Source organism: Colius striatus, chromosome 1 (genome assembly GCF_028858725.1).
Source record: "Colius striatus isolate bColStr4 chromosome 1, bColStr4.1.hap1, whole genome shotgun sequence".
Classification (NCBI taxonomy): domain Eukaryota; kingdom Metazoa; phylum Chordata; class Aves; order Coliiformes; family Coliidae; genus Colius; species Colius striatus.
In genome coordinates, this window is record NC_084759.1 from 10,784,728 (window position 1) to 10,810,151 (window position 25,424).

At 41.4% G+C, this 25,424-nt stretch overlaps 1 protein-coding gene across 5 annotated transcripts; it reads right to left on the reverse strand.

Annotated features, from left to right (window-relative positions):
• Window positions 1-36: 36 nt before the first annotated feature.
• MRE11 (MRE11 homolog, double strand break repair nuclease) lies at window positions 37-25,387 on the reverse strand. 5 transcript variants are annotated; one of them, XM_061991418.1, is made up of 20 exons: window positions 25,307-25,387; window positions 24,658-24,772; window positions 24,047-24,179; window positions 22,884-23,044; window positions 22,406-22,493; window positions 21,365-21,506; window positions 19,537-19,651; window positions 18,264-18,449; window positions 17,644-17,815; window positions 15,828-15,908; window positions 15,213-15,339; window positions 12,349-12,452; window positions 7,978-8,151; window positions 6,753-6,815; window positions 5,560-5,776; window positions 4,711-4,794; window positions 3,633-3,688; window positions 2,932-2,999; window positions 2,470-2,548; window positions 37-526 (listed from the first exon to the last, which is right to left on the reverse strand). In XM_061991418.1, exons 2-20 carry the CDS (start codon window positions 24,675-24,677, stop codon window positions 476-478), a joined length of 2,121 nt encoding a protein of 706 aa, XP_061847402.1. In that variant the 5' UTR covers window positions 24,678-24,772; window positions 25,307-25,387; the 3' UTR covers window positions 37-475. The 5 variants fall into 5 exon arrangements, with proteins under 5 accessions (XP_061847402.1, XP_061847391.1, XP_061847408.1 ...); XM_061991407.1 differs by having other exon boundaries at window positions 25,230-25,308; XM_061991434.1 differs by lacking the exon at window positions 37-526 and adding an exon at window positions 1,428-1,775 and having other exon boundaries at window positions 25,230-25,308.
• Between the last annotated feature and the right edge of the window lie 37 nt (window positions 25,388-25,424).

Here is a 25,424-nt window from a genome sequence, read left to right on the forward strand (position 1 = left end):
AAACAAGCTCAAGAAATGCACTCTGGAAGCACTGAAAAAAGAATAACATCTTTTTTTATTCCCTTTCCCTAAATACACATCAGAGTGTGGATCCCCCCTCCCTCTGCCATTTCCCTGGGAACAGGCTGTCATTCACTACTGAGGCCCTGCTGAGGCTCTGAGGCTTCCTGGGACACGTGCATCAGGAGTTACACGAGCCAGAAGTAACTTTTCAAAAACTATCCACTGTGATCTCTGAGAAACAAAGTCCATTCTCTGAGCACCTTACCCCCCATATAACAAATCCCACTACACCAGGTTTGGTGCCACTGGAAAAAAAAAATCAAAACCAAAAGAGCCAAAACCATTTCGTAGAAGTGAAAACTGAAGGCCAGTCAGCAGTTACAGAGAAATGTCACCCAGAGGATGCCGCGCCAACTGCTCTCCATTTTCTTTGCTGACTTCCACAGTCTCTCTTGCTATGGTGAGCCAGGAATCACTTAGTTCTTCTTGTTGTTGCAGTGCTCTTGAACGGATCAAATTCATCCTGCAATTTGCAAATAGAGGGCATTACTACAACCAGCATGAATTCTGAGTCATGAAAGTCAAGTCACCTTTGGATTAAGCTAGACAGCCTGGACACGTTATTCCCATGTTTTCTGACAGACTTGTTGTGGTTAGTTTTGATATGAAAGACATTATCCACTGATTTAAAAGACCAAGTCACAAATGTGCTGGGAGCAGTAAGTGAGTTTACATCAGTATGATCAGAACAGCTCCTGTGAAATGAGGAACAAACTGCATTTCAGGTGGGACCTAGGAAAATGTTCTCATTAAATATCTAAATGGTGGATGTCAGGAGGTTGGGGCATCACTTTGTTGTGTTGCATCTAGTGACAGGACAAGGGGTAATGACATGAAGCTGGAACACAAAAAGTTCCATTTAAACATAAGAAAAAACTGTTACCATGGTAGGGGTTGGAAGGGACCTTCAGAGATCATCTAGTCCAGTCCTGCAGGAGCAGGGTCACCTAGATCAGGTCACATAGGAACATGTCCAGGTATATCTTGAGGACCTTCAAGGAAGGAGACTCCACACCCTCCCTGGGCAGCCTGTGCCAGGGCTCCCTCACCTCAACAGTAACATAGATTTTTCTTATGTTTAAATGGAACCTTTTGTGTTCCAGCTTCATCCCATTACCCCTTGTCCTGTTGCTAGCTACTATAGAAGAGATGCCCCAACCTCCTGACACCCACCCTTTAGATATTTGTAAATATTAATGAGATCCCCCCTCAATCTCCTCTTCTCCAGACTAAACAGCCCCAGTTCCTGTAGCCTTTCCTTGTAAGGAAGGTGCTCCAGTCCCCTGATCATCTTGGTGGCCCTGTGCTGGACTCTCTCCAGAAGTTCTCTGTTCCTCTTGAGCTGAGGAGCCCAGAACTGGACACTGTACTCCAGATGAGGCCTCACCAGGGCAGAGGAGAGGGGGAGCAGAACCTCCCTTGACCTGCTGGCCACACTCTTCTTGATGCATCCCAGGATGCCATTGGCCTTCTTGGCCATGAGGGCACATTGCTGGCTCATGTTTAGCTTATTATCAATCAGGACTCCCAGGTCTCTCTCTCTGCAGAGCTGCTCTTCAGCAGGTCAATCCCCAGCCTGTACTGGTGCATGGGGTTGTTCTATCATTCTGTGAGTCTGTGTGCAGCACGTGCCTCAGTGTCCATATACATAACACACACCATTCTTCAGTAATATTTGCATGTTGAAGAAAACACTTAGTTTTTTATTTCAGCTACAAGAAGATAAGACAGTGGAGACAGAAGGGACAAGAATGTAATGCCTTTTCTGAAGTGGTCAGCATTTGATATTGTTAATGCTGGGATCCTTAGTCTATGACCACAAACTGCAGATTCTTATTCAGTGCAAAACTGTGAATAAACTTCTACTCTTTTAACTCTGGAAGAAACCATTTTCTAGCAGTTCAGATATATATTGCAAGAGTAGACACCTTAAATTTTAAGATAGTGTTTTAGTTTTCTTTTTTTAAGTGTATTTGCACAATTTGCAACAATAAAACAACAAAACACCCTGGAAAACAGCAGTTCTGAAGTGCAAAACACAAAACTCCTTTATTCCAAGAAGAAAATGCATAAAGAGATGGAAGTCCATAGCCAAGCCCTAGAAGAGATGATGATTACTTTCTTCCCCAAGCAAAATAACTCATTCCACACGTTTCAGGAATGACAATTAACTGCTTAAGAATTGAAGGGAAAAGGGACTAAATGTTTTCCTGAGGCCCCTTCTAGCCTTATTTTTGATTATTATGTATATATTCTAACTAAAGCTGGTTGCAATAATCCAGCCCTGCTAGTGTACAATATATACTTAAGTTTTACTCTGAACTGCTTCATTCCAATAGCTGTAAATCAGTTTGCTATAGAAAATAACACAACATAAAAGGTGAACAGGACCACTATATACCATACCTCATCTGACTCAAAATCAACTCCTCTAGATGTCTGGCTCTGGGAACCTCTTTTACTCCATGAAGATGTAGTCGACAACCTTGAAACGTAACGAGAAAAAAAACCCAAAGGCATCAGTATGTTGTCAATGACCAGACATTCCAGTAACTTTCCCTTGAACTTAGATTTGGATCACCAATACACAGATTAAGGGTGAACAGAAATAAACAATAAACAGAAGGATTCAAATTGTCAAACTAAGATATTAAGTCTAGAGTTCTGACCTAGCTTATCTCTATCAGGAGATCAATCCATTGTTATAGACAAGATCATCCACATTAAAAGGTAAAACTGTACATAAATTCTCCATGTAGTGTTACAATTGCCTTAAAAACCTCTGTTTCAGTCAGATCCTGGGACTCTGCTGTTTGTCAACCAGAAGCAGGGCAGCCATGGTGAGACTCAGGAAGCAAACACACTGACCTTTGCTTTGCTTTGGAAGAAGGAACAATAGAAATGTCTTCTAGATCAGAGTCATCATCTACAATATCCTGAAAAAAAATACGATAAAGCTTTTTCTCAGGATTTATTGTTACTGAGACATAGTGCAGAACCCTACAGTACTCTAGTATAACACCTTTGGGACTTTTCCAGTCATACATCAACTTAGCTATAATATACATCTGACAGGGCACCAAGCTAGAACTGTATAACGTGTAAATACAGCACAAGTTTTGCTCTTCAGATCTCTGATTTTGCAGAAAGAATCACAGAATGGTAGGGGTTGGAAGGGACCTCTAAAGATCATTCAGTCCAACCCCCTGATCAAAGCAGGTCCACCTAGATCAGGTCACACAGGAAAGCATCCAGGTGGCTTTGGAAACCTCCAGAGAAGGAGCCTCCATACCCTCCCTGGGCAGCCTGTGCCAGAGCTGTCATCCCCAAAATCCTTATGTATATACACTCTGTACCTTAGACTAAAGTTAAAAGTAAAACATTGTCTCTGTTTTTTCTCAAACACCACACCAAAAAAAGAGTACAAAGGGTCTACAAATTGACATGCAGAAACTTCCTGCTGGAACTGACAGCTTGGGAACATCTGCTGGTTTAGGCTAACGTTCTGATTCACAAATCAAAAGAGAGCAAGAGGCAGAGCAACTTCACCCACACAAGACGCTTTTTACCTCAGAGTAAGATTTAGATGAATTCAAGGAGGACTCTGGTTTCAAAGACCTAAAGGCTAGAATAAAACAGATGTAATGTTTTTAAAGTGCTCACACAATAAAACACAAACAACACTGTCCTTCCTTTTATTTAAGACTTGCTTAGTACACATTTCCTCTGCAAAACACCCTGTGAAACAAACAAGCAAAACCCCTCAAATCCAAAACAAAATAGAATGAAACCTTTGCCAGACTGTGTCAAGCAGGGAGCTAATCCTCTGCACAGTAGCAGCTGCTTCTCAGTCTGGCTGAAAACTCTTCAGTAACTTTGGTCAAGAGGAAGAGAAAAATATTACTGCAATTGATATTCCTGCATGTCTAACAGTTTAGACATCAACACATCTGCTAAAATGGATTTCTCTGCAGCATTTTCAGTCATTTGCTGGCCAATTTAATACTTAAGGAATTTGATGATTGATTTAAAACTTGTCCAGTCTCTGGGTATTTTGTAGGGGATTCACATGTAGATTAGTGAGCAGGGTTTCCTTGTGGACTACTCAGATTACCTCTGCTGCTTCCTCAGAGCCTGTCCTCTGTGGCACAGAAGTGCTACTCTCACACACGTGGCTTTAATTGCAGAGAAGTTTTTCTTCCCTACTAAAAACTAGCATTTCTAACACTTCCTACAATGTAAGACTAAATGGATTTGCATTAAAGCTTACTAACTTGTAAACATCAGTCATGCTGAAACTTTTCCTCCACTGAGGAATATTCTACAGAAAACACATGCTATGAAGTGACATTCTTTCTGTGCTTACTCCTTAAGGAACTGCACACAGCATGATGTTCCCTGTTTCCAGTTCTAGGCAGAAGTTCCTGACACATTTCATTTTACCCCAGGATGGCAGGACATCATTTTTTTTGGCCTCTCCATTTTTCTTTCTCTCACCACTGTTAGCTATTCTATTTCACTAGAAACAAAAGCATCTCACAGACAAATAGGACTAATAAAGGCAATTAAGACACTTCATCATTAAACAAACACCTTCATGACAACTTGAGAGAGCAGATTAGAGACAAAGACAGATGGAAGGCCTACCATCAATGATAGTCTTATTCTTGTTAGGCACAGATACAGGCTTGTAGGTTCTGCTGCTAGTAGCTGACTCTTGGCTAGTGCTTCCTGTAGGGATAATAAATAACATGCAAATCTGATCAGTGGTTATGCTTTTTTCCCCCCCTTTAGTCTATCATTACTGAGTGAGAAGTCACTTAAAAAGCTACATTCCTCTTCACTCCTTCACTTTCTTTCTTGAATCACTCCCAAGAGGGCTGCTTTTGCTTCAGCTCATTCTGCTCTCAGGCATACTACTGAGAGGGTATTACTGAGCCAGTCCAAAGAGCCCTTTTTATTTTTACTTACATGTGTGTGTATATATATATTCATATAGAATGGAACTACTGCTATCACTGTAAATTGCACAATCACACATAGCTGAGGAGTTATTTATTTTGCTTAGGGAACACTCCCTATTTTCTCAGTCACTAGAAAGAATGAAATCTCCTGTGAACTGCATTAGGATGGAGATGATCTGTACCTCCTCTCTATATGGATCAAATACACTAGCTTTAGCAGTTACAAAGGTTTAACCGTGCATTTCATTGCACAAACCTTCCCAATAAGGCATCTTTTAAGAGTCTATGATGCTTCCATAGCTGGGAAGTAAGACAGTTTTCTTTTCATCATGCTGTGAAAGTCACAACTTAAACCTTGTAAGGCAGTCAACTGTATGTAACGTGAGAGTAAAAATATTTGTGAATATTTTTTTCCCAGTAGGAGTCCTTAAGCAACGTTTCCACTTGATGGAAATATCCCAAGGGAGATACCTTTTAAAGAAGAAAAGAAAAGACAGCAACTTCAGTACTAAGAAAGTGAAGTTTTCCTTACCTCTTCCCCTTCGAGATGAACCTCTTGTCGTTGAATTTTGTCCTCTTGCACCTCTTGCCCTACCTCTTGCCCCACTCCTTCGTCGGCTCAGTGTTGCAGGAAGGCCATCATCTGAATCAGCAGTGCCTTTCATCCCTGTATCCATCAGTTCCTCGTCACTGGAGGCCACGACAAGAACCGCATCCTCAGATCTCTGGGCTCTAGCCCTGGTCATTGCCTGAAGTCACAGAATCACACATCATTATGGTTAGAAAAGACCTTTAAGATCATCAATAAGTGCTGTAGGAAAAAGAATCTTAAATGATGAAATGCACCATTGTTAAATCCTAGTTGTGATATAGCATTCTAAACTACTGAGGCTTGGAAGATCCAAATCCACAGTATTAGAGGGAAAGCAAGTATGTCAAAAAGCAGGGACAGATTTAGCCTATTTAATTTAGATGTCTATATACAGTTAGCCAAGGTCTGATATGGAACTAAAGATAGTTAATACATTGTCAGTGGAGTTTGGTGAAGAGTTCAGGTCATCCTAGTTCAGCTATGTACATCTGCTCAGAGGAATCACCCTCTGGGCTCCACTGACTTCATCTTCACTGATGACAGTAGGTGCTTAAGACAACTAGTTCACGTGAAGATACCTCTGATTAGGAGAACTGAATCTCACTCCAGAGAGACTTCTCAAAGATTCATTCCAGCCCCACATAGCTTGCAAAGACAAAGAAGCACTAATGCTGTCAGCCATTGGCAATTCTTTTTGGAAAGACATACATAACCTAGATATGTATCTCTGGGAGATCCAAGTTTGATGATCAGGAAAACAGTACCTAAAGGTGTACCAACAATAGCAGTTTGTTCCAGTAATATCACTCAACACCACTCACATGTCCACCAGTGTGAGGATCATAAACAGTTTAAGCTGACAGATCTCTGAAGGGTCACCTGCCTGGTCTAATCTCAGCTCAAACAAAAAAACAATTGAACATTCAGGTTCACAAATTTGCACAAAAGATCTCAAAAGCCAAATCAAGCAGTAGCTCAGGCACATGTTATAACCAGGAAGATTTTAAAGAGACTTACTAATCTTCCCTAGGGCAGTCAGGTACTTTTTGTTGAAGGACTCCTAAGTGATTTTATTCATACCCACAAGTCACCATCTCACTCTTCAGCCTATGTTCAAAAGTTAAAGGAGTTACCTCACGAACTTCCTCATCCTCTTCTTTGGTATTCTTCTTTCTGCTCTCCCTGAATTTTCGCACCTGAATAAAGAGAGTTGCCATCGGAATAACAGTTTGTTTTATACAATAATCAAAACAGTGAGAAGCATTTATCACTGAACTCTGCCAGGCTCATGTGAGAGGCAAACAAGAATGCAAGAGTAATGTAACAGTTTGTTCAGAGCCTTTTCATGTCGTCCTACAGTTTAAGAATCCCACATTCTATAATAATATTCCACTGATAACTAAATTCTAGTAATCACTGGGGAGAAAAAAGCTTGAGACATGATGAAAAGAAGAAGATAGTATGTTCAAGAGGAGTATGCAAAATTTGACAGTAAGGAATAGTGAAATATGGGCAACTGGAAAAGAAGGGGTAGAGATGAAGAAGCAAGACAAGAAACAATGATATTGAGAAAAGACAAACATTGCAGTATATGTACCACTAAGAGAGCTCAGCTTGTCAAGCATGGAAAAAGATATGATGGGTGAGAGGGAAAGATGTTAGTCCAAAATACAATCAAAATAGAACTCCAAAGTGGCACAAAAAGTCTACACGCATTGATAGTTTATAGTCTCTTTCAGTTAATTAAAGCAACTAGCAAGAAAACAAGTAGGTGCAACTTTCCTCCCTCCACCAAATGATTCTTCATACAGTGCACAGTTAAACTGAAGAACAACCTGTCTTACAATGGTTGAATATTACAACTAAATACATGGACTCATGGGGAAGCTCAACAAGCCGACAGAGAAGTTTATTATAAGTTATAGATACAGATAAACCAGGATTGTCTCTGAGAGACCCTGAGCTGCACACAGTTAGAAGCTAGTGAAGCACCTGAAGTGTAAGTTTCCTTTATACTTGTCCTGTTCTTGTACTCTTCCTTAAGCCAATATGGAAGAGATTACATCTACCATCTTTCTCACAGGCAAGATGGTTCTACATATTAGTCATAGATCTTTCCTATGCATGCAGGTGCAAATGAAATGAGAATTAGTACAACCATATCTAAACTTCATTTTCAATACAACTTTTAAACTATGTATTTAAAACACCCTCATCATATTTAATTCCTTAAAATGAACAGAGGCGAGAGTTGCACATGCTCAACACAAAGGCAAATCCATTAAAGCAGGTTTGAGCACTCTTAGTTTTCTATCTGTCTTGGCCTCTCCTCAGGAATTGACATTAACAGAGTATTACCTCCTCATCTATTTTGTCCTCCTCTGCATCAGTGCGACGCTCCTTTAGAAACCTCTGTGTTTTTTCTAGTTGAAATTTCACCAGTTCTTCTATGGCATCTTTTTCCTCTTTGTCCACAAACTCCTGCACTGCTTCTCCCATTCCTCTTTCAGTCAGAAGTGAAAGCTGTACTTTCTTTATAAATCAAGGAAAACATTTTGTTAAGAAGCATTTGCCACAAAGGGTAAGCAATATTCCTGCTGCTTCAGATAATTACATCAAGTTGGTTCCAACAACAGTAACGCGCACTGACAACTTCAGAGAAAAGCACAGCAACAAGCAAACATGTTACTTATCATAATACAGTTACAATCCTCTTACACCTACTTAACAGAGTATTTTCCAGACTTGTCAAAGAAGTTTCATAAACAAAAAAAACTACAGTGCTAGTCACACTAAAATAATTTTGCTGGAACGTATTGCTGAGAGAAGGTAAACTGTGCTCTTTCCTGCTTCCTCTCCCTTTTCTAAACTTAACATTGACTTGCACTCATGAAAACACTATTAAACACCAGCCTTGAATTATTACAGATGCTAAAGTACTTAGTTTTACTGTAAAAATCTAACATTTAAAGATGGCAGTTACAGAGCAAGACAAATTATAACCATGAAGCATTAAGAGCTCTCAAGCAGAATCCTACTCTATTGAGATGCAGTTCTGTACGAGTTCTCACGTGTTCCTCAAGTGAGATGATATTCATCAAGAAATTTGACATTAAGATACTACAACAGACACTAATTAGTAAAAGTAGCAGATACTACTGGTGTAGTTTTGTAGCTCTATGCTCCTTCCCAAGGAACAGACTTTCTGAGAATGAAACCATTGATGTTAAACAGCAGCCTCTCTTGTCTGTAAACTGCAGCACAGATAACTTCTTAGTAATAAGCATTATATATGCCTATGAATGCTTTTTGATCCTTCCAGGTGTCCCTTAGGAACTGTTTCGAGGGTTGCATCAGAAGCATAAAATCTTCCCTGAAATAATGTTGCCTAAAGGAATAAATGTTACAACTATTGTAAGATAATTTTACAGCAAAAGAAGAACAGCATCTCAAGAGTGACTGTAATGATGCAGAAATTTCAACAATTAGCTTTCTTCCAGAGGAAGAAAAAAATAAAGCAGCTTACTATATTGACAAACAGCAGTGACTTTAGTTCCCAGGCCCCAGCTTAGCAGTAGCACTGGAAACTGAACAGAATCTGGTCCTTCCTGGACATTTTTGGTCTAATATTTTTTTAACATCTAAGCACAGCTCTGTGTCACCTCAGACCCCAAGAACTCTTTTGTTTCCCTAAGCTGGGAAGATCAGGTGTCTCAAACACAACGTTTAAGATCCCTATCACCATTTTGGTGTACAATATGCTTTCCCCTTCTTTCTTTCTTTAGCAGTGTTGACTTAAAGTGGATTATCTCTCTACTGCAAGCCTTCCCAGAACATCAACAGATTCTTTGAAGTCCTGACAGATGTTGAGTTGCTGAAGCAAGCCTCAAATGCAGGGAAGAGTAACTGTTTACATACGAGCTGTTTATAATGTATAAACAAGTTGGGAGGGCAGAGTTAACAGGGACAATTTTACAGAGTAAGTGAGGAGAAAAGATTAAAAGCAAACTTTATCTTTCTAAGAATGGTGCAGTTCCCTGTCTTTGATACTGCTCCTCCTACCCATGGGATTTAGGAGTGCAAGGATGCCACGGGAGACAGAGTCAAATGCTTTACTGAAATCAAGATAAAGCACATCCACTGCACTACCACCATCTATCCACCTGGTTACATCTTCATAAAAGGCTATCAGGTTGGTCAAACATCACTTTCCCTTTGGTAAAGTGTCCTGGTTTAGTAAGGAGTAGCTTTTGCTTGGTAACAAGGGGAGGTTGGTAACAAGCAGGTTGCAGTGAAGACCTGGTAAAGAGTTTGTGGACTGTCCCTGGGCTCCTGGGTTCACACCCACCTCCAGCCCGGCTGGGCCAATCTGGCACTTCTGCCATCACTATTTAGGGATGTGAATTTGAAGTGCTGGCAGGAGGTGTAAGAGTGATACAAGATGGAGATGACCACATGGACCCCACAGTCAGAGGAGAAAGAAGGAAGGAGAAGCAATAAACCAGAGACCCCTCTGCAAGCCGTGGCGAGAATGCAGCTGTACCCCTGCAACCCATGGAGGGCCATGGCAGGACCGAGAGTTACCAGCAGCTCTGTGTGAGTGAGCCCAGACGGGCGAGGGACTGTGTGGGGAGATGGCCATGGCCCAGGCTGTGCTGGAGAGCCTGCACGCCGCAGAGCAGCCCCACACGAGAGGTAGAGAGGAGCTGCAGCCCTTGGGATAAATGTGCAGGGCTGCCCTGTGTGTGTGTGAGGTACCCCACGGACTTGCAGGGAGGACTGGTGCGGAGCCCACCTGCCCTGAGGAAAGACAAATAGCAGAAGCTGTCAGGAATAGACTGATTGAAACCCCCACTCCCTGCTGCCCTGGGCTGTTCAGGGGGGAGGAGGTAAAGACATTGGGATCAGGGTTCTGAGCCTGGGAAGAGGGGAGGAGTGGGGAGAAGGTGTTCTTAAAGGGCTGGTCGGACTCTTCATCGTTGTACCACTCTGTGTTGTTTTATTTTGGTTATGTTTCAGTTGATGTTGCATTACATTATTTTCTGTTTTTTTCCCCAGACCAGTAGCCTGGTCTGTTTTGTCCTGGACCTTAAGTGGCAATTAAGCTCTCCCTGCCCTTTGGCAATTCTCAGCCTCTCTGGTACTTGAGGCTAATTGTGGTCTTTTGTTCCCTGATGGGTCTAAATCACATAAAGCCATGTTGACTGCTCCTAATGACCCTCTTGTCCTTTAAATGCCTGGAGACAGCACCCGGGATAAGTTGTTTCATGACCTTCCCAGGGATGGAGGTGAGGCTGACTGGTCTGTAGTTACCCAGCTCCTCCTTTTTGCCCTTTTTGAAGGCTGGAGTGACATTTGCTCCCCTCCAGTCCTCAGGTATCTCTCCTCTTCTCCATGACTTACTGAAGATGATGGAGATTGGTCTAGCAATGACTTCTGAGAGACAGCATCTGGAATATTGTGCCCCTCAGTTCAAGAAGGACAGGGCGCTGCTGGAGAGTTCAGCATAGGGCCACCAAGACGATGAAGTGGAGCATCTCCCTTATGATGAAAGGCTGAGGGAGCTGGGGCTCTTCAATTTGGAGGAGACTGAGGGGTTACCTCATTAATGTTTACAAATACGTAAAGGCTGTTCTCAATGATGTCCAGTGATAGGACAAGGGGCAATGGGTACGAGCTGGAACATAAGAGGTTCGAAAGAAATACAAGGAAGAATTTCTTCAGTGTGAGGGTGAGGGAGCACTGGCACAGGCTGCCCAGGTGGGTTGTGGAGTCTCCTTCTCTGGAGACATTAAAAAACCACCTGGATGAGTTCCTGTGTGACCTACTCTAGGTGCTCTGCTCTGGCAGTGGGGGTGGACTAGATGATTTCTTGAGGTCTCTTCCAACCCTTAACATTCTCTGGTTCTGTGATCTGAAGACGCATCTACTTCTGAAATAGAGAACTCAGAATGACTATCATATTCCAGGGATGATCTATGCCATCCTAACACTGACATGTAACACGTGTTTAGGGTTATGAAACATGACACAATCTGGAAGATCTACCTCAGGAATGTTTGCTCTAATGACTTTCTATAATACATGTTCTGAAAATTGAGCTTGATCATCTAGGTCAAGTGTTTGAGTGTCTGACACTGATTATTTTTTACCTCTGAGACGTTACTCCCCTGGTGTTGGGAAAGGAAAATAAGTTCAACAAAAGAGTGGGGAGAAAACAGACTATTAGGTGGCTCTCTTCCTTTTCTGCTTTAAACACAGTGTGGAATTGCACTTTGTCTGAGGACACTAATCTACTGCAAAGTAACAAGTTACTCCAAGTAAGCTGGTAGTAGTAAATGGTCCAGTTTCACATTGACTCTACAATATACCGAGGCAGAGTCTCACTCAGAGTGCACTGCCTTGTGTTTCCCTCCTGTAAGAACATGACACTATTTAGTACAAGGCAGATACTTCAAGTTGACATGAAGAGTTATTACAATGTTCTCAAATCAGCATGTGTTTATACCCTGTACACCTATACAACACGTAGGCTAACAAGTAACTGCTGTGCATAGTGTAAGTCACATACTTCATACAGAAACTCACATATAGTTATAGAAGAAATAAAGTCACTTCTTGGTGATTGTTAGAGCCCTTGCAGGACACACTACTTCTACTAAGAAAGCACAAAAAAGATAAGAAGATTATATTAAATTTAAGATATAATCATAAAAGGTTGAAAGTTACCTTCTCTGCTGTCTGAAAATACTGCTTTACAAGGTCTTCCACCCTCAGTGTCATCCCCTCAGAAGCAGGTCTGCTAACCAGTTTTCCAAAATTAAGATCGTTCTCTAGAACAGAAAAAACACAGTGGTCGTATCACCTATGCTTTAGTTATCATCCCTCTGACAGTAACAGGAAAAAAGGTTAATATTGGCCTCTTAAGAACTGTGGTCCTTTTTCTATGTAGTTGTCCTAACTGCAGTCTAATGTCTGGAAACACTGGTCAACATAAAGATGCAATAATTGCACAACTCCATCTCTAGCAGATACAGAGTGTTCTCGTAACTACCAAGTTATTATAGGAAGGATAAGGTGAACACTCTGTCCTGAAGGTCATTATAATGGGAACTCTAGGAGACCACAAATGGAAGGAAAACAAAGGACTCAAAGAACAAGAGGGTTTTTATAAGCAACTGTGGTATTAGAGAAGAAGCTTTCCTCCAAAACACACTGACTTTTCCAATAGAAAATGTTCACAGTTCATTAAGGCTGTCCCTTTCTTGGGCAACAAGGTAGGAATGTCAGAAGAATGAAAGGGAGAATCAGCCACATGCCACACAAAGTAATAAAAAGTGAGTACAGCTTGCTTCCAGACACCAGCCACAAGCAAGCACTAAACATAGCTTTGTTAGCCCTGGTACTGTAAGCTGCTATGACACAAGAAATGATAATAACTTCTAAAACCATGAAGTCTTACTATCACCTGTACTGAACCACTGCATTATGTGCATGTCCTGAAGGTTTCAACTGCTTCATTACCTACCTCTCTTATATCAGAGGACATCTAATAAAGCAATGCAAAGAACCACAGTATTCTTTTTACCTTCCCTTCCTGAAACCAAGACGCACGTTAAGTAGGAAAATGAAAGTGTATTGCTGAAGCATGGTGACAGATGTGCTATCTCATATTCCAAAATGTTCATCTGATTACATAACTATTAAAAACCAACAAAACAGAATAAAATCAGATCAAAACAGCCTAATTAGAAAAAAAAAGCCTCCCTAAAAGCTGTTTTTATTCATTAAATACGATGTTTGGAACTGACAGCATAAGTAAAAGTTGTCAATAGACCTGGAGTGCTTACAATGCCCTTGTGAAATACTAAACAGTTCTTTAGCACAGTATGTTCTTGTTCAGCTGTATCTTCATTAGCAACTATTACAAATCCAGTATTTGGGCAACATCTACTAACCATTTATTACAAATTCTAGGCACAGTGAGAAATGCTACAATAGCAACTGCTATTATTTGTTTTGCACAAATGCTTGAATAGAGACATACCTGGAAAAGATGAGCCAAAAGCACCTCACACACAGGACTAATTAGAGCAAACAAAACGCTGTCATACCTTTTTATAATACACAAACACCTCTCAAGCACATCTCCTCCATCATCATTTTAGGTACAAACAAATTAGAATCATAGAATGGTAGGGGTTGGAAGGGACCTTTAGAGATCATCTAGTCCAACCCCCCTGCAGAAGCAGGGTCACCTAGATCAGGTCATATAGGAACATGTCCAGGTATATCTTGAAGACCTCCAAGGAAGGAGACTCCACAACCCCTCTGGGCAGCCTGTGCCAGGGCTCCCTCCCTCACCTCAACAGTGAAATAGTTTTTCTTACGTTTAAGTGGAACTTTTTGTGTTCCAGCTTCATCCCATTACTCCTTGTCCTGTTGCTAGCTACTATAGAAAAAAGGGATGCCCCAACCTCCTGACACCCACCCTTTAGATATTTATAAACGTTAACAAGATCTCCCCTCAATCTCCTCTTCTCCAGACTAAACAGCCCCAGTTCCTGCAGCCTTTCCTCATAAGGAAGATGTTCCAGTCCCCTGATCATCTTGGTGGCCCTGTGCTGGACTTTCTCCAGCACTTCCCTGTCCCTGTTGAGCTGAGGAGCCCAGAACTGGACACAGGACTCCAGATGAGGCCTCACCAGGGCAGAGGAGAGGGGGAGCAGAACTTCCCTTGACCTGCTGCTCACACTCTTCTTGATGTATCCCAGGATGCCATTGGCCTTCTTGGCCACGAGGGCACATTGCTGGCTCATATTTAGCTTATTATCAATCAGGACTCCCAGGTCTCTCTCTGCAGAGCTGCTCTTCAGCAGTTTGACTCCCAGCCTGTACTGATGCATGGGGTTGTTTCTTCCCAGCTGCAGGACTCTGCACTTGTCCTTGTTGAACCTCATGAGGTTCTTCTCTGCCCAACTCTCAATCTGGTTGATAACCCGCTGAATGGCAGCACAGCCTCTGGGGAATCGGCCAGTCCTCCCAGTTTGGTGTCATCAGCGAACTTGCTGAGGGTTCACTCTGTCCCTCATCCAGGTCGTTGATGAAAATGTTAACAAGACTGGCCCCAGAACCAATCCCTGTGGAACTGCACTATTAGCAACTATAACCATAAAAGTAAAAAAGAGAAAAAGCACAGCTCCCATCTCTTCTCCCACAGAATGCCCCAAACCAGCCACCTCATTGGCAGAAGTCTCAGGAGTGACATGTTTAATGCCTTTCGTGGAAATTATCAGAGAATCATGGAGTAAGTCAGTGTGGTGGGGGGCTATGTGTATTACCATAAGCAACTCAGTAAGGTTTGAGGTCAACAAAAAAGGAATTACTCATGAATAACATGCTGTGTTGAGGAGTAAATTTTAGACAAATCCAGAAATAGAACAGAAATACTTCTGCAATATATAGACTTAAATGAGACAATGCATCTTCACTCCTCCCCTACCCACTAGATGGTAGACACCCAGCTGAATAGGAAAATAAAGAAAGAAGAATTCAAACTAAGGCAAGCCAGTAATGCCTTACTTGCTAATTACCATTTTTCTCTTTCTGTTCACGATGCCTGAAAAAGTGGATGATGTCTTTTGGGTTTGCCACCCTGTCCATGTACTTCTGGCTAAAACGATGGACACTGAAAGGTTCGAAGCCACCTGCATAATCAACCTAAGGGAGGAAAGGACAGATGTAACTATGAAACCAACAGAAATACAGAAGTCACACAAATCAAGATTGAGTTTGTTACCTCTCAAAGAGAATAATAAAGCAAAAACGATCAGTCTCCCTAAAATTAATGTTTTATCATACTATGCAGAACAGTTAATGGATAGTATTAGCTAATATTGACAGATTAACTAATAACAGCCCAGATTCATAACCTACTAGCCTTCAGGAAAGTTCCCATAAATTAGGTTAAGAACAAACACAGAATAACTTGAGTCAAGAAAAACTCTGTAAACAGCCACTTTGATGTCCTTACTCAGACCAGCAGTAAAGGCCATTTATGACCAATCTGATCCTTTACCACAGAATACTACTTATACAACAGGCAAACAGAGGCATGGTATGAAGGTGATTTCTATTTGCCCGTACACAATAAGAAAATTTAGGTGTGACCTTTCAAAGCGAAGAATCCAAATGGAACCATTTCTTACTCGCAATCTGACGAGCGGCTTCTCTGGCTGGCGGGGATTCCCCAGGCGTTCTCTCTCTGCACTGTCCAGCATCAATTCAATCTGTGATGCAGAATTACAAATTCAGTTCCATTTCTCCTATAGATGCCTGCAACCTTCAAGTATAACTTACAATACATCCAGCTGCAGGAGGGAGCTACAAAAATAAACAGAATCATGGAATCATAGAATCATTTTGGTTGGAAAAGACCTTTAAGATCAAGTCCAACCACTAACCTCACACTGCCAAGCCCACCACTAAACCATGTCCCTCAGCACCTCAGCTACATGGCTTTTCCGCATATCCAGGGACTCCACCTTCTTGGGCAGCCTGGGACAGGGGCTGACAACTCTCTCAGGGAAAAAGTTCTTTCTCATCTCCAATCTAAATCTCCCCTGGCACAACTTGAGGCCATTTCTTCTTGTCCTGTCATTCATTACTGGGGAAAAGAGATTGACCCCTATCCCATCACAATGTCCTTTCAGGTAGTTGTAGAGAATGATCATGTCTCCTCTCAGCTTCCTCTTCTCCAGAATAAACACCTCCAGTTCCCTCAGTCACTCCTCATCAGACTTGTGCTTTAGACCCTTCACCAGCTTCATTGCCTGTCTCTGGACATGCTACAACACCTCAATGTCCTTCTTGTAGTGAGTGGCCTAAATAATTATAGGATGTGCTCTCAGTCCTGAACACACACAGATACCAGTGTACAGTCAAAAGCCATACAAATGAATGAGAAATAAGACACAATGAAAGGGTTACAATTCAGCTATAGCGTAGTCCAGCAGTATCTACATCACTGATCACTCATGCTACTTTACCTTATAGCCATTATCCTTTCCTACATTTCTAGTTCCAGGGAAAAGCAGAGGAAACTTATACAGGACTAAGAACGGAGAGCAGTTCATAAACCTGTTTAGTTACTTCTGCTACTTCCCACCACACAGTCCAGCTCTCAGGGTTTAGGGGCCTGTATTTATGCTGGTTTCAAAGTGTGTGTGCTTTGGAACCAACTCTGCCCCACAGTGAGTTTTTGTACATGGATGACACAGATAAAGCAGTACCAGCATACTTCAATAGGTATCACAGTCAAAGAAACTGGAAGCTAAGGCTGCAGTCAAGGTCATGAAATTAGCTTCCTATGGAAACACTGTTTAGGTCCATCTCAAATAACATGGAGCAAGACACAAGATTTCTCATCTTCCAGTCTCAAAACCAGTCACAGACCTTATTCTTCCTATATATCTTCATCAACGACCTGGATGACGGATAGAGTGTACCCTCAGCAAGTTCCCTGATGACACCAAACTGGGAAGACTGGCTGATTCCCCAGAAGGCTGTCCCCAGACATCTTTCATATGAGGAAAGGCTGCAGGAACTGGGGCTGTTTAGTCTGGAGAAGAGGAGACTGAGCGGAGATCTCATTAATATTTACAAATATCTAAAGGGTGGGTGTCAGGAGGTTGGGACATCCCTTTTTTCTATAGTATCTAGCAACAGGACAAGGGGTAATGGGATGAAGCTGGAACACAAAAAGTTCCACTTAAATAGAAGAAAAAAGTATTTCACTGTTCAGGTGAGGGAGCCCTGGCACAGGCTGCCCAGAGGGGTTGTGGAGTCTCCTTCCTTGGAGGTCTTCAAGACCCACCTGGACGTGTTCCTATGCAACCTGATCTAGATGAACCTGCTTCTGCAGGGGGGTTGGACTAGATCTCTAAAGGTCCCTTCCAACCCCTATGATTCTATGATTCTCTGTCCATATACTGTTACCTATATACTGTTAGCATTACAAGTTACCTTTTCCATGCAGAATGCTTGTATTGCCTGAGTTACTTTAGGATTGTCAGGATTAAAGAGATCTTGATGATCAGCCAGAACAATATCCTCCATGTGGAAAGTTCGCACTGTCTCTAGAGGGATCTTTTGCATTTTCATTTTTTTCCCTTTAACATGCAGCAAACCAATGTGTCTAGAAGGAAAAAAGTAACTTACTAGAAGATAAACTTAAGAACTATGGCATACACATTTGGTTTAAAATCACATTTGCTTTTCAAGGACAAAACTTTAAAAGTTAAAGAAGGTTCCTGAATTTGTACTTCAGGGTTGGCCTTGCCACACTTCAGTTCTATTTAGACTGTGCTTGTTCCATACAAAAACACACTTACACAGTTCCTTGTATCCCAACTCATCAGGGTATAACTCTTCCTAGATAAGTTCCATTTGCTTCAAATGTCAGGTTTAATCCTAAGTGAAGCAAAAGTCTAGGCACTAACTCTATTTACTTCATTTGTTATGTCGCACTCTGAAGCTAACTCACACTATAACACAAGGCTTTTCACTCTTTTACTTTCTCAACACAACTCACATAAGACATTTAGGCAAGGAATAAACAAGAACAAACAGAAAAGATCACTTACTTCTTCACAGCTTCTCCAGGGGACAGAGATGTCACCACTGAACTTCCTGGCTGAGAAACATAGAAACGTTGCTGTTCATTCTGGCACGGAGCTATTTTGCACTCGTGTTCATGACCCCACACGACAAGATTAATAAAGTCATCTAAAAACTGCTCTGGAATGTAGTTGGTAGCTCCATGTTTGCTCCTGTTCAAGAAAAGACAAAAATAATTGGAATGTGTAGAGTCATAGGTAGGCAAGGGGGGAGTAAAGGAGGAGAAAAGTATCAGGGTAATTTAAAGTGATGCAGAAACTCCAGTAAAAACATCTGACTTACATTTCCTATCAGGCACTCTTCACATTTACTCCTTACACAATTGTTTAAACTGTCTGGTTAAACAAAAAGGCAACTTACACAGTTCATTCTTTTCTGCTTCTCTCATTTTCATCTTCCTTTTCTTTCTTTGCTTGCAAGACTTTAGGGCTTTTTCCATATGAATGCTTACAGCACCTGACAGTCTTTTTGTTTAGGTGGTTTTGGGGTTTGTTATTTTGGTTTGGGTTTGTTTTTTTTTTTTTCAATAGTTCAGTGAGTTTTACCCCACTAAATAGACACAGGACACATCACCCCCCTATCCCTTTCCAGAAGACAGGGCAGATGGAGGAGGAGTGAGCTCTTTGAGCCTACTGGACAGAGATCAGTACATGGGGTTATCTGAACTCCATCTGTTTACTTCTGCCTCGCTGTAACTTGCACATGAGATTGCATTTTTAATCAGGAAATATTACAAGAAAGGATTTGGAACAGAACTCTGTCTGTTCCTACTACCATTGCTGGGAGAAGTGTGTAGGCAGAAAGAACACATGCTACCTATGCTCTATCCAAGAGGAACCGTGAAGTATAGCACTGTGAGTGAAGATAGGGTACTTGTCAAATTCTTGTCCAAACAAGGATAGAAAATACAATATTAAGTTTAATGCTGTTTCAGCTCACAAGGAAACAAGATGTAACTATATGCACATTACACTACTAAACCTCATTTTCTCCTAACTATGAGTTTGGGAAGAGATTTTCCAACATTGCTAACTCACTTATTTCAACTCTCTTCTTTTAGGATTCTTCTATAAGAGGAGCTATAAAACAATGCTTCCATTTAGGAGAATCTTAAGACACTAGCTACTCACAAGAAGCACCAACTAGCATAGCTGCCTTTCTCACTTACCCTTTTCAAGGTAGTTGAAAGAAGTGGTACAATATAGTTCAAAGTCACCATAACTCATTGAATACCATTACCTATTCTGATGAATCACAAACAAGTTAAACCAACTATCTTCATCCTCCTTTGGTCTCAGCATGGTTACCCGTTTATTGACAAACATCCGATACAATCTCTCATCTGGAATAGCTCCTACAGTGAACAAAACAAAACATTAAATCACTTCTGTGTGGTAAAACAATTCTTATTTTATAGTACTTTTATTAGCAACTCTATTATTAAAAAGAGCAGGAAGAAGACAACTATGTGGCAAGGTCAGATCTTCATTTACACGACCTAAAATTTCTGATGCATGCTTAGGAATTTGAACAGACCACAGTATAAATTCGTTATTTTACTGATAGGCTTCTGAAAACAAGACATTTTAACACAATCTACTTTTAAACAACTGCTAAAAGCAGTTTCATTAACTATATCTGGTTTAAGACCTTTTAGCCAGTTCTCTGTGCCAAACAACTAAGGGCAGAATTTAAATTATCAGGTGTTTTGTTTCTTGTTGACAGAGTAGGAAGTATGTTTTATCATAAGGCGAAGTCCAAAACCAGATACTACTGAGTAGTGCTGGAGCTCTTCTACATACTCTGAAATTCTGTACAAAATAAGAAACAAACCACAAATTCTGCAAAGTCTGTGCTTTCCCACACAGTAGTAAAAACTCTACAGTACTTCCGAATTGTTTGTCATTACTTCCTTGGTGTATTTAACGAGGGAAAAAAGAAACCCAAACCCATCCATAGCCTGGGTTCATAACAGATTTCAGTAAAATCCCACATGGAGTTTACATACTTTGTGTAAGAACAAGTGCTAAATCAGAGATAGTCAAGATCATCCTGGCATAAGATCAAACATCTCACAACATTCTCATGCAGTGGCATCCATACTTTAGAAAATTGCTGCATAGTCCAGTAATCACAGAATGGTGGGAGATGGAAGGGACCTCTACAGAGCATCTAGTCCATTACTCCAGTAGCCATTTAGAGTATTAAAAACTCAAATGCTTTTTGAAAACTCTTACATTGTGGTATTAGAATCCTCACTCCTAAGTCTTAGAACATTTTGAAAGCTTTTAAAGTATTTAATTGAATACAGGAAATCCTTGCTAACTAGGGCTTACTTAAAGCTATAAAAGTTGCTTGGAAAAATGTGGTTTAGCATTCATGACTGGACACAAAATAAAGAGAAAAAAAATAAGGCCTTAAATAGTTCACTTCCCTAGACAGAAAGCAGGCAAACATAATCATTCTAACTAAGGAGTGAAGGTAGAGGGAAGGAGAAAACAGAAAAGGACAAACTGAAGATGAAAATCCACCATAGAGCACCTTTAAAAACATGAAAATTTTTGTAAGTTTCTTTAAAGAAATTGAGGTTACCTGTGACAGATATCACCTAGGAACTACTTCAGACAGACACACTAGACATTAGGTTTCTGCTCAGTTTATGTTTTTAAATATAACCAAAATGGCATGGAACACACAGTGTTTAAGTTTTACCCAAATAGCAAGAAATAAACTTAATAGACAATACTAAGAATTAAAGAGTGACATTGCCCTGACTGGATATACAGGCACTATCTATGGCTCACTTAAGCAGGGTTCATTTAAGATCAATAACAATATAGAAATAAAGTTATTACTTCTTTTAAAAAAGAAACCCAACTGTCAGCCAGTGACAATGCAGTAAGAGAAGAAATCTGACATTGTCACAGAATTGATACGCTTCAAGGGAGCAATACTTAGACCTTCATGTTTGTTGCTGCACCGTATGTTTGTTCCAACTTAACTCAGAGCTGTTGAGCTTCAGTATTACATGAACAGTCCACCCACAGTCTGGCAGACTAATACTTACCTAAGCCATACAGAGCGATTTTTGTCCTACCCTTACGCAATAAAATGGGACTAATATCTATCTTCTCCACAGACGTTGAACGTCCAAAGTGATTCAACAATCCTGCACAGCTTAAAATATCCAACGCACACAATGTATCTGCCTGGAGAAAACATTAAAAACAAACAGAAAAGCTTTGAACAGAACACTTAGTTTTTAAAGACTAAACAAAACTGCCTCTAAAAGGAGAGAAAATATGTTCCCATAAGCAACTTCTGCAGCTGAAAAAACCCACCACATATTTTAGCTTTTTTTTTTCCAGTACGTACAGGTACAGAAACAAATCCCTTCTCCTTACAAGTTTTGCTTCATTTGAACAACATGAAGTTACAATATTAAATCATTTAGAAAAAAACAACAGATACCCCCAAAAAAGTCTCTAAACTACTACAGAAATTCATCTAGTTAAACTACTTCATAGTAGGTCCAAACTTAAAACTTCTGTTGTTAGAACACTCATTTCCATGATACACTATTTGTTACTAAATGCAGTTAATTCAACACACACACTTTACTGTTCTCTAAGTGGTACTTTCCTGCTTACTTTTAGTTGCTGATTTTTCAACTAGAATTTCATCATTATTATATTATCCACCCTGAAGATCTAAGATGCACAGATATCAATTGCAATTCAAAGTATCAATATTCCACTTCTTTAAGAAAAAAGGTTTCAGTCTCTACAGACAGAATTTCGTTTAGAAACTTTCTGAAAGGCAACCACTTGATTCTGTTCTCAAAGACAGAAATCTAGTAAGTTAAGAATTTAAACACGGCTCATATGGATCCCTTAACTTCTTTCCATTCTCTTTTTTTAATGTCACACCTAACTACTTGTCGCTAATTAAGAGAATTCTTAAAGACATACAAAATATTTACATGAAGAGTGGATCAAGTGACTAAAACGAGCCTGCTGTCCAAGAACTGTACTTCTATAAAAGCCTCTATTTCTATATTATTTGTGTAATATAACAGTATATTACAATTAATTATGATAATAATTACCCCTGTGGGATCATCATGATTGCCATGAATACTAAAAATGGGAATAGAAATGTTGAGGTTTTCATCCTGGTAATTCACCCATGGGAACCTGAACAAAAAAAAAAAAGAAGTTTAACTGCAAATTTGTGGACAATTACCAACAGTCTCTTCAAGTTAACATCATCACAAAGACATCATGACAGCTGTACAAATGAGATCTAAGTGACTATGATTAAGCTTAAGCTGCACAGCATAAGAAGATTCTTACACAAGGACTCAAATGGCCCTTCCCACTGGGAACAGGGTAGCAAAAAGACCTTATTTTTTCAGACTGGATGATCTCTGGAGGTCCCTTCCAACCCCTACCATTCTATCATTCTATGAACAGGTTGAAAACTTCAAATTTCCAGTCATGGAGGATATAAATCATAAAAAATCTCTACAAATCACAAACACATTCACCCCAACTTTACACTATAATTTATAGGAATATACTTACTTGCTAGAATGAAAATTAACAGCCTGATCACTCAAAATCTCAAACTGAACCGGACGATCACCCATGCAGTGTCTTCTTAATGACTCCAAACAGGAGTGTACTGTTTTTCTGGAAGGCTTATTGTCATGAAAAAGATCTCCACCTAATAAAATAAAGTCCACCTGTATGTAACAAAAAGCTCTATTATTTTAATACAGCATGTTGGATTACCTCAAAAGCAAGCAGTTTAAATTATTTCTTCTAAGGAGTTTCACATATATATCCTCCTATCTGGACTTCAGCTAAAACAAGTTAGCAGCTACAGACACAGTATATGATTTCCTGATGACATAAACATTAACTAAATTATTTATTGAAACAAAACAAAAAGAGATGCATTATCTTTTAATTCCTGTGGTACCTAGCAGGAAGAAATTTGTAGCTGTCACCAAATTACTTTGAGAAGGTATTAGTTGCAGTTTCTGTATATGTGATTTTGCATCCTTATTCTCACTCTTTCCAATTATCTTCTCTGGCAGTGATAAACCCTCTTTAAATGTCACTGGAAGTGGTGCAGGCAACCTGAAAACACCCTTAATGCAACCAGGGTCATAATTTAATAATCACAGAATGTTAAGGGTTGGAAGTGACCTCAAAAGACTATCCAGTCCAACCCCCCTGCCAGAGCAGGACCTCCTAGAGTAGGTCACACAGGAACTCATCCAGGTGGGTTTCGAATGTCCCCAGAGAAGGAGACTCCAAAACACATCTGGGCAGCCTACTCCAGTGTCCTGTCACCCTCACAATGAAGAAGTTTTTCCTTATGCCCTTTTGGAACCTCTTATGTTCCAGCTTGTACCCATTGCCCCTTGTCCTATCATTGGCCATCACTGAGAACAGCCTGGCTCCATCTTCCTTACACTCACTCCTCACATACTTGTAAACATGAATGAGGTCACTCCTCAGTCTCCTCCAACCTAAAGACCCCCACAATAAGAAAACTCTCATAAAGGAGTAGGCATTCCTTTTACTAAACCAGAAATGTAACTAGTTGCAATAAATAGCTTAGTCATTTAGATCGATACTGCTAAAGACTTCACCAGGACTAAGCTTTTTAGCCTCTGGCAAGTTGGAATGTACTTCCCACAGTCTCACTCTTTCACTTTCTAAAAAGCAGTACTTACTTCATTTTTTTGAGCATGATCCAGAATTTCATTAAAAGTTACAAATGTATCATTTCCACGCACTGGATCCTTCTCCAAATACCCAAGATGAATATCAGTAGCAATAAGTATTTTAAAGGTATCTTCATCGTCCCTGAATACAGGAGGAAAAAATGTGTTAGAGAGCAACACAGCTGAGAACTTCAACACAGGCTTTATTAAACTGTTCTGTCCAAACTCATTAAATACATAGGAATTTTTTTTACAAAACTCTATTAAAACATCACTCCTCTAACAGTCTCAAAACACTTCAATACTGTTATTGCAAATAGCACTTCACCAAACCAGCCAGTTTAAAGATTTTATTATCCCCCAGCTCAGCCTGCTCTAATAAAGGGCTGTAACCATTTCTCTGAAGTATCTAATGAAAAACTAAGCAATCCTTTGTATGCTTCCTCCTTTTAGAAGGGACTGGTGAACAAACACTCAATTTCTCTTCTTGCACTGGTAATCTACATATACATGACAGTAAGTATGCATGACTCTAGTTTTTCTTAACTCGTTCCAAACCTATAAAGATTTGCTGTCCGACACGACAGAACTGTGTTGAGCTGCGGACAAGAGGAGCTTACTGCGAGTTGGCGGCGCTCATCTTCCTGCCGAGACTCCTCACCCAAAGGCTGTGGCCGCGGCTCAGGAAGTCAGCTCAGGAATTCAGTTTCGATCTTCATGGATGCTACGTGAAGCCTAAGAGGACAAAAGTAGGAACGACTTCGATCGACGGGCGCAGTGAGATGAACGACCGGTTCCCCAGCCTTTTACCGCCGATTCCTGCTTGCCAAGCCCTCCAGGGAACATGCGTGCGCGCTTTGCCCCGCCAGCGCTGCGCCGGACGCGTGGCCGCCCATCGTGCGCACCGCCAACCCTGCGCAGCGCCCGCCCGGCACAGCCGCGTCCCTCGCGCCCCGCTCCCCGGCCAGGACACGCGCAAGCTTCAGGGGCACGGCCGCACAGCGCGACCAGGCAGGGCGGCCGCGCACGGCGGCACCGGGACCTGCCCGACCGCCACAGGGTTCGGCACCGGCGCGCGGTACCAAGGGACCCCCGCAGAAGCGCGGGGCAGCAGGGAGCGCCCCGGGAAGCTGCCCTGCCGGGAGCGGAGGGCGCCGGAGGAGAGGCAGCGGCGGCACAGCCCGGCCCTCACCCGCCGCCCGGCGCCGCCACCTGCCGCCGCGCGCCGTTTCCATGGCGCCGCGCGCACCGCTCTCGCGAGAGCCTCACCGCGTCCCGCGCGGAGCCGCCGCGCCCGGGCGGCCCGCGGCCCATCCGAGACGGCGCTGGCGTCACGTCCGCCGTGGGGCGCGGCCCGGAAGGACGCGGTGGGCGGGCGGCCCCGGCC

Excerpts from the sequence above, each read along its gene's own strand:
- MRE11 (XM_061991418.1), bottom strand. The coding sequence starts at position 24,677 with ATGAGCGCCGCCAACTCGCA. Across the intron at positions 21,507-22,405 it reads ATCATGATGATCCCACAGGG|GCAGATACATTGTGTGCGTT; the intron begins GTAATTATTATC and ends TGTTTTCTCCAG. Across the intron at positions 18,450-19,536 it reads TTTGTGATTCATCAGAATAG|GAGCAAACATGGAGCTACCA; the intron begins GTAATGGTATTC and ends TTTCTTGAACAG.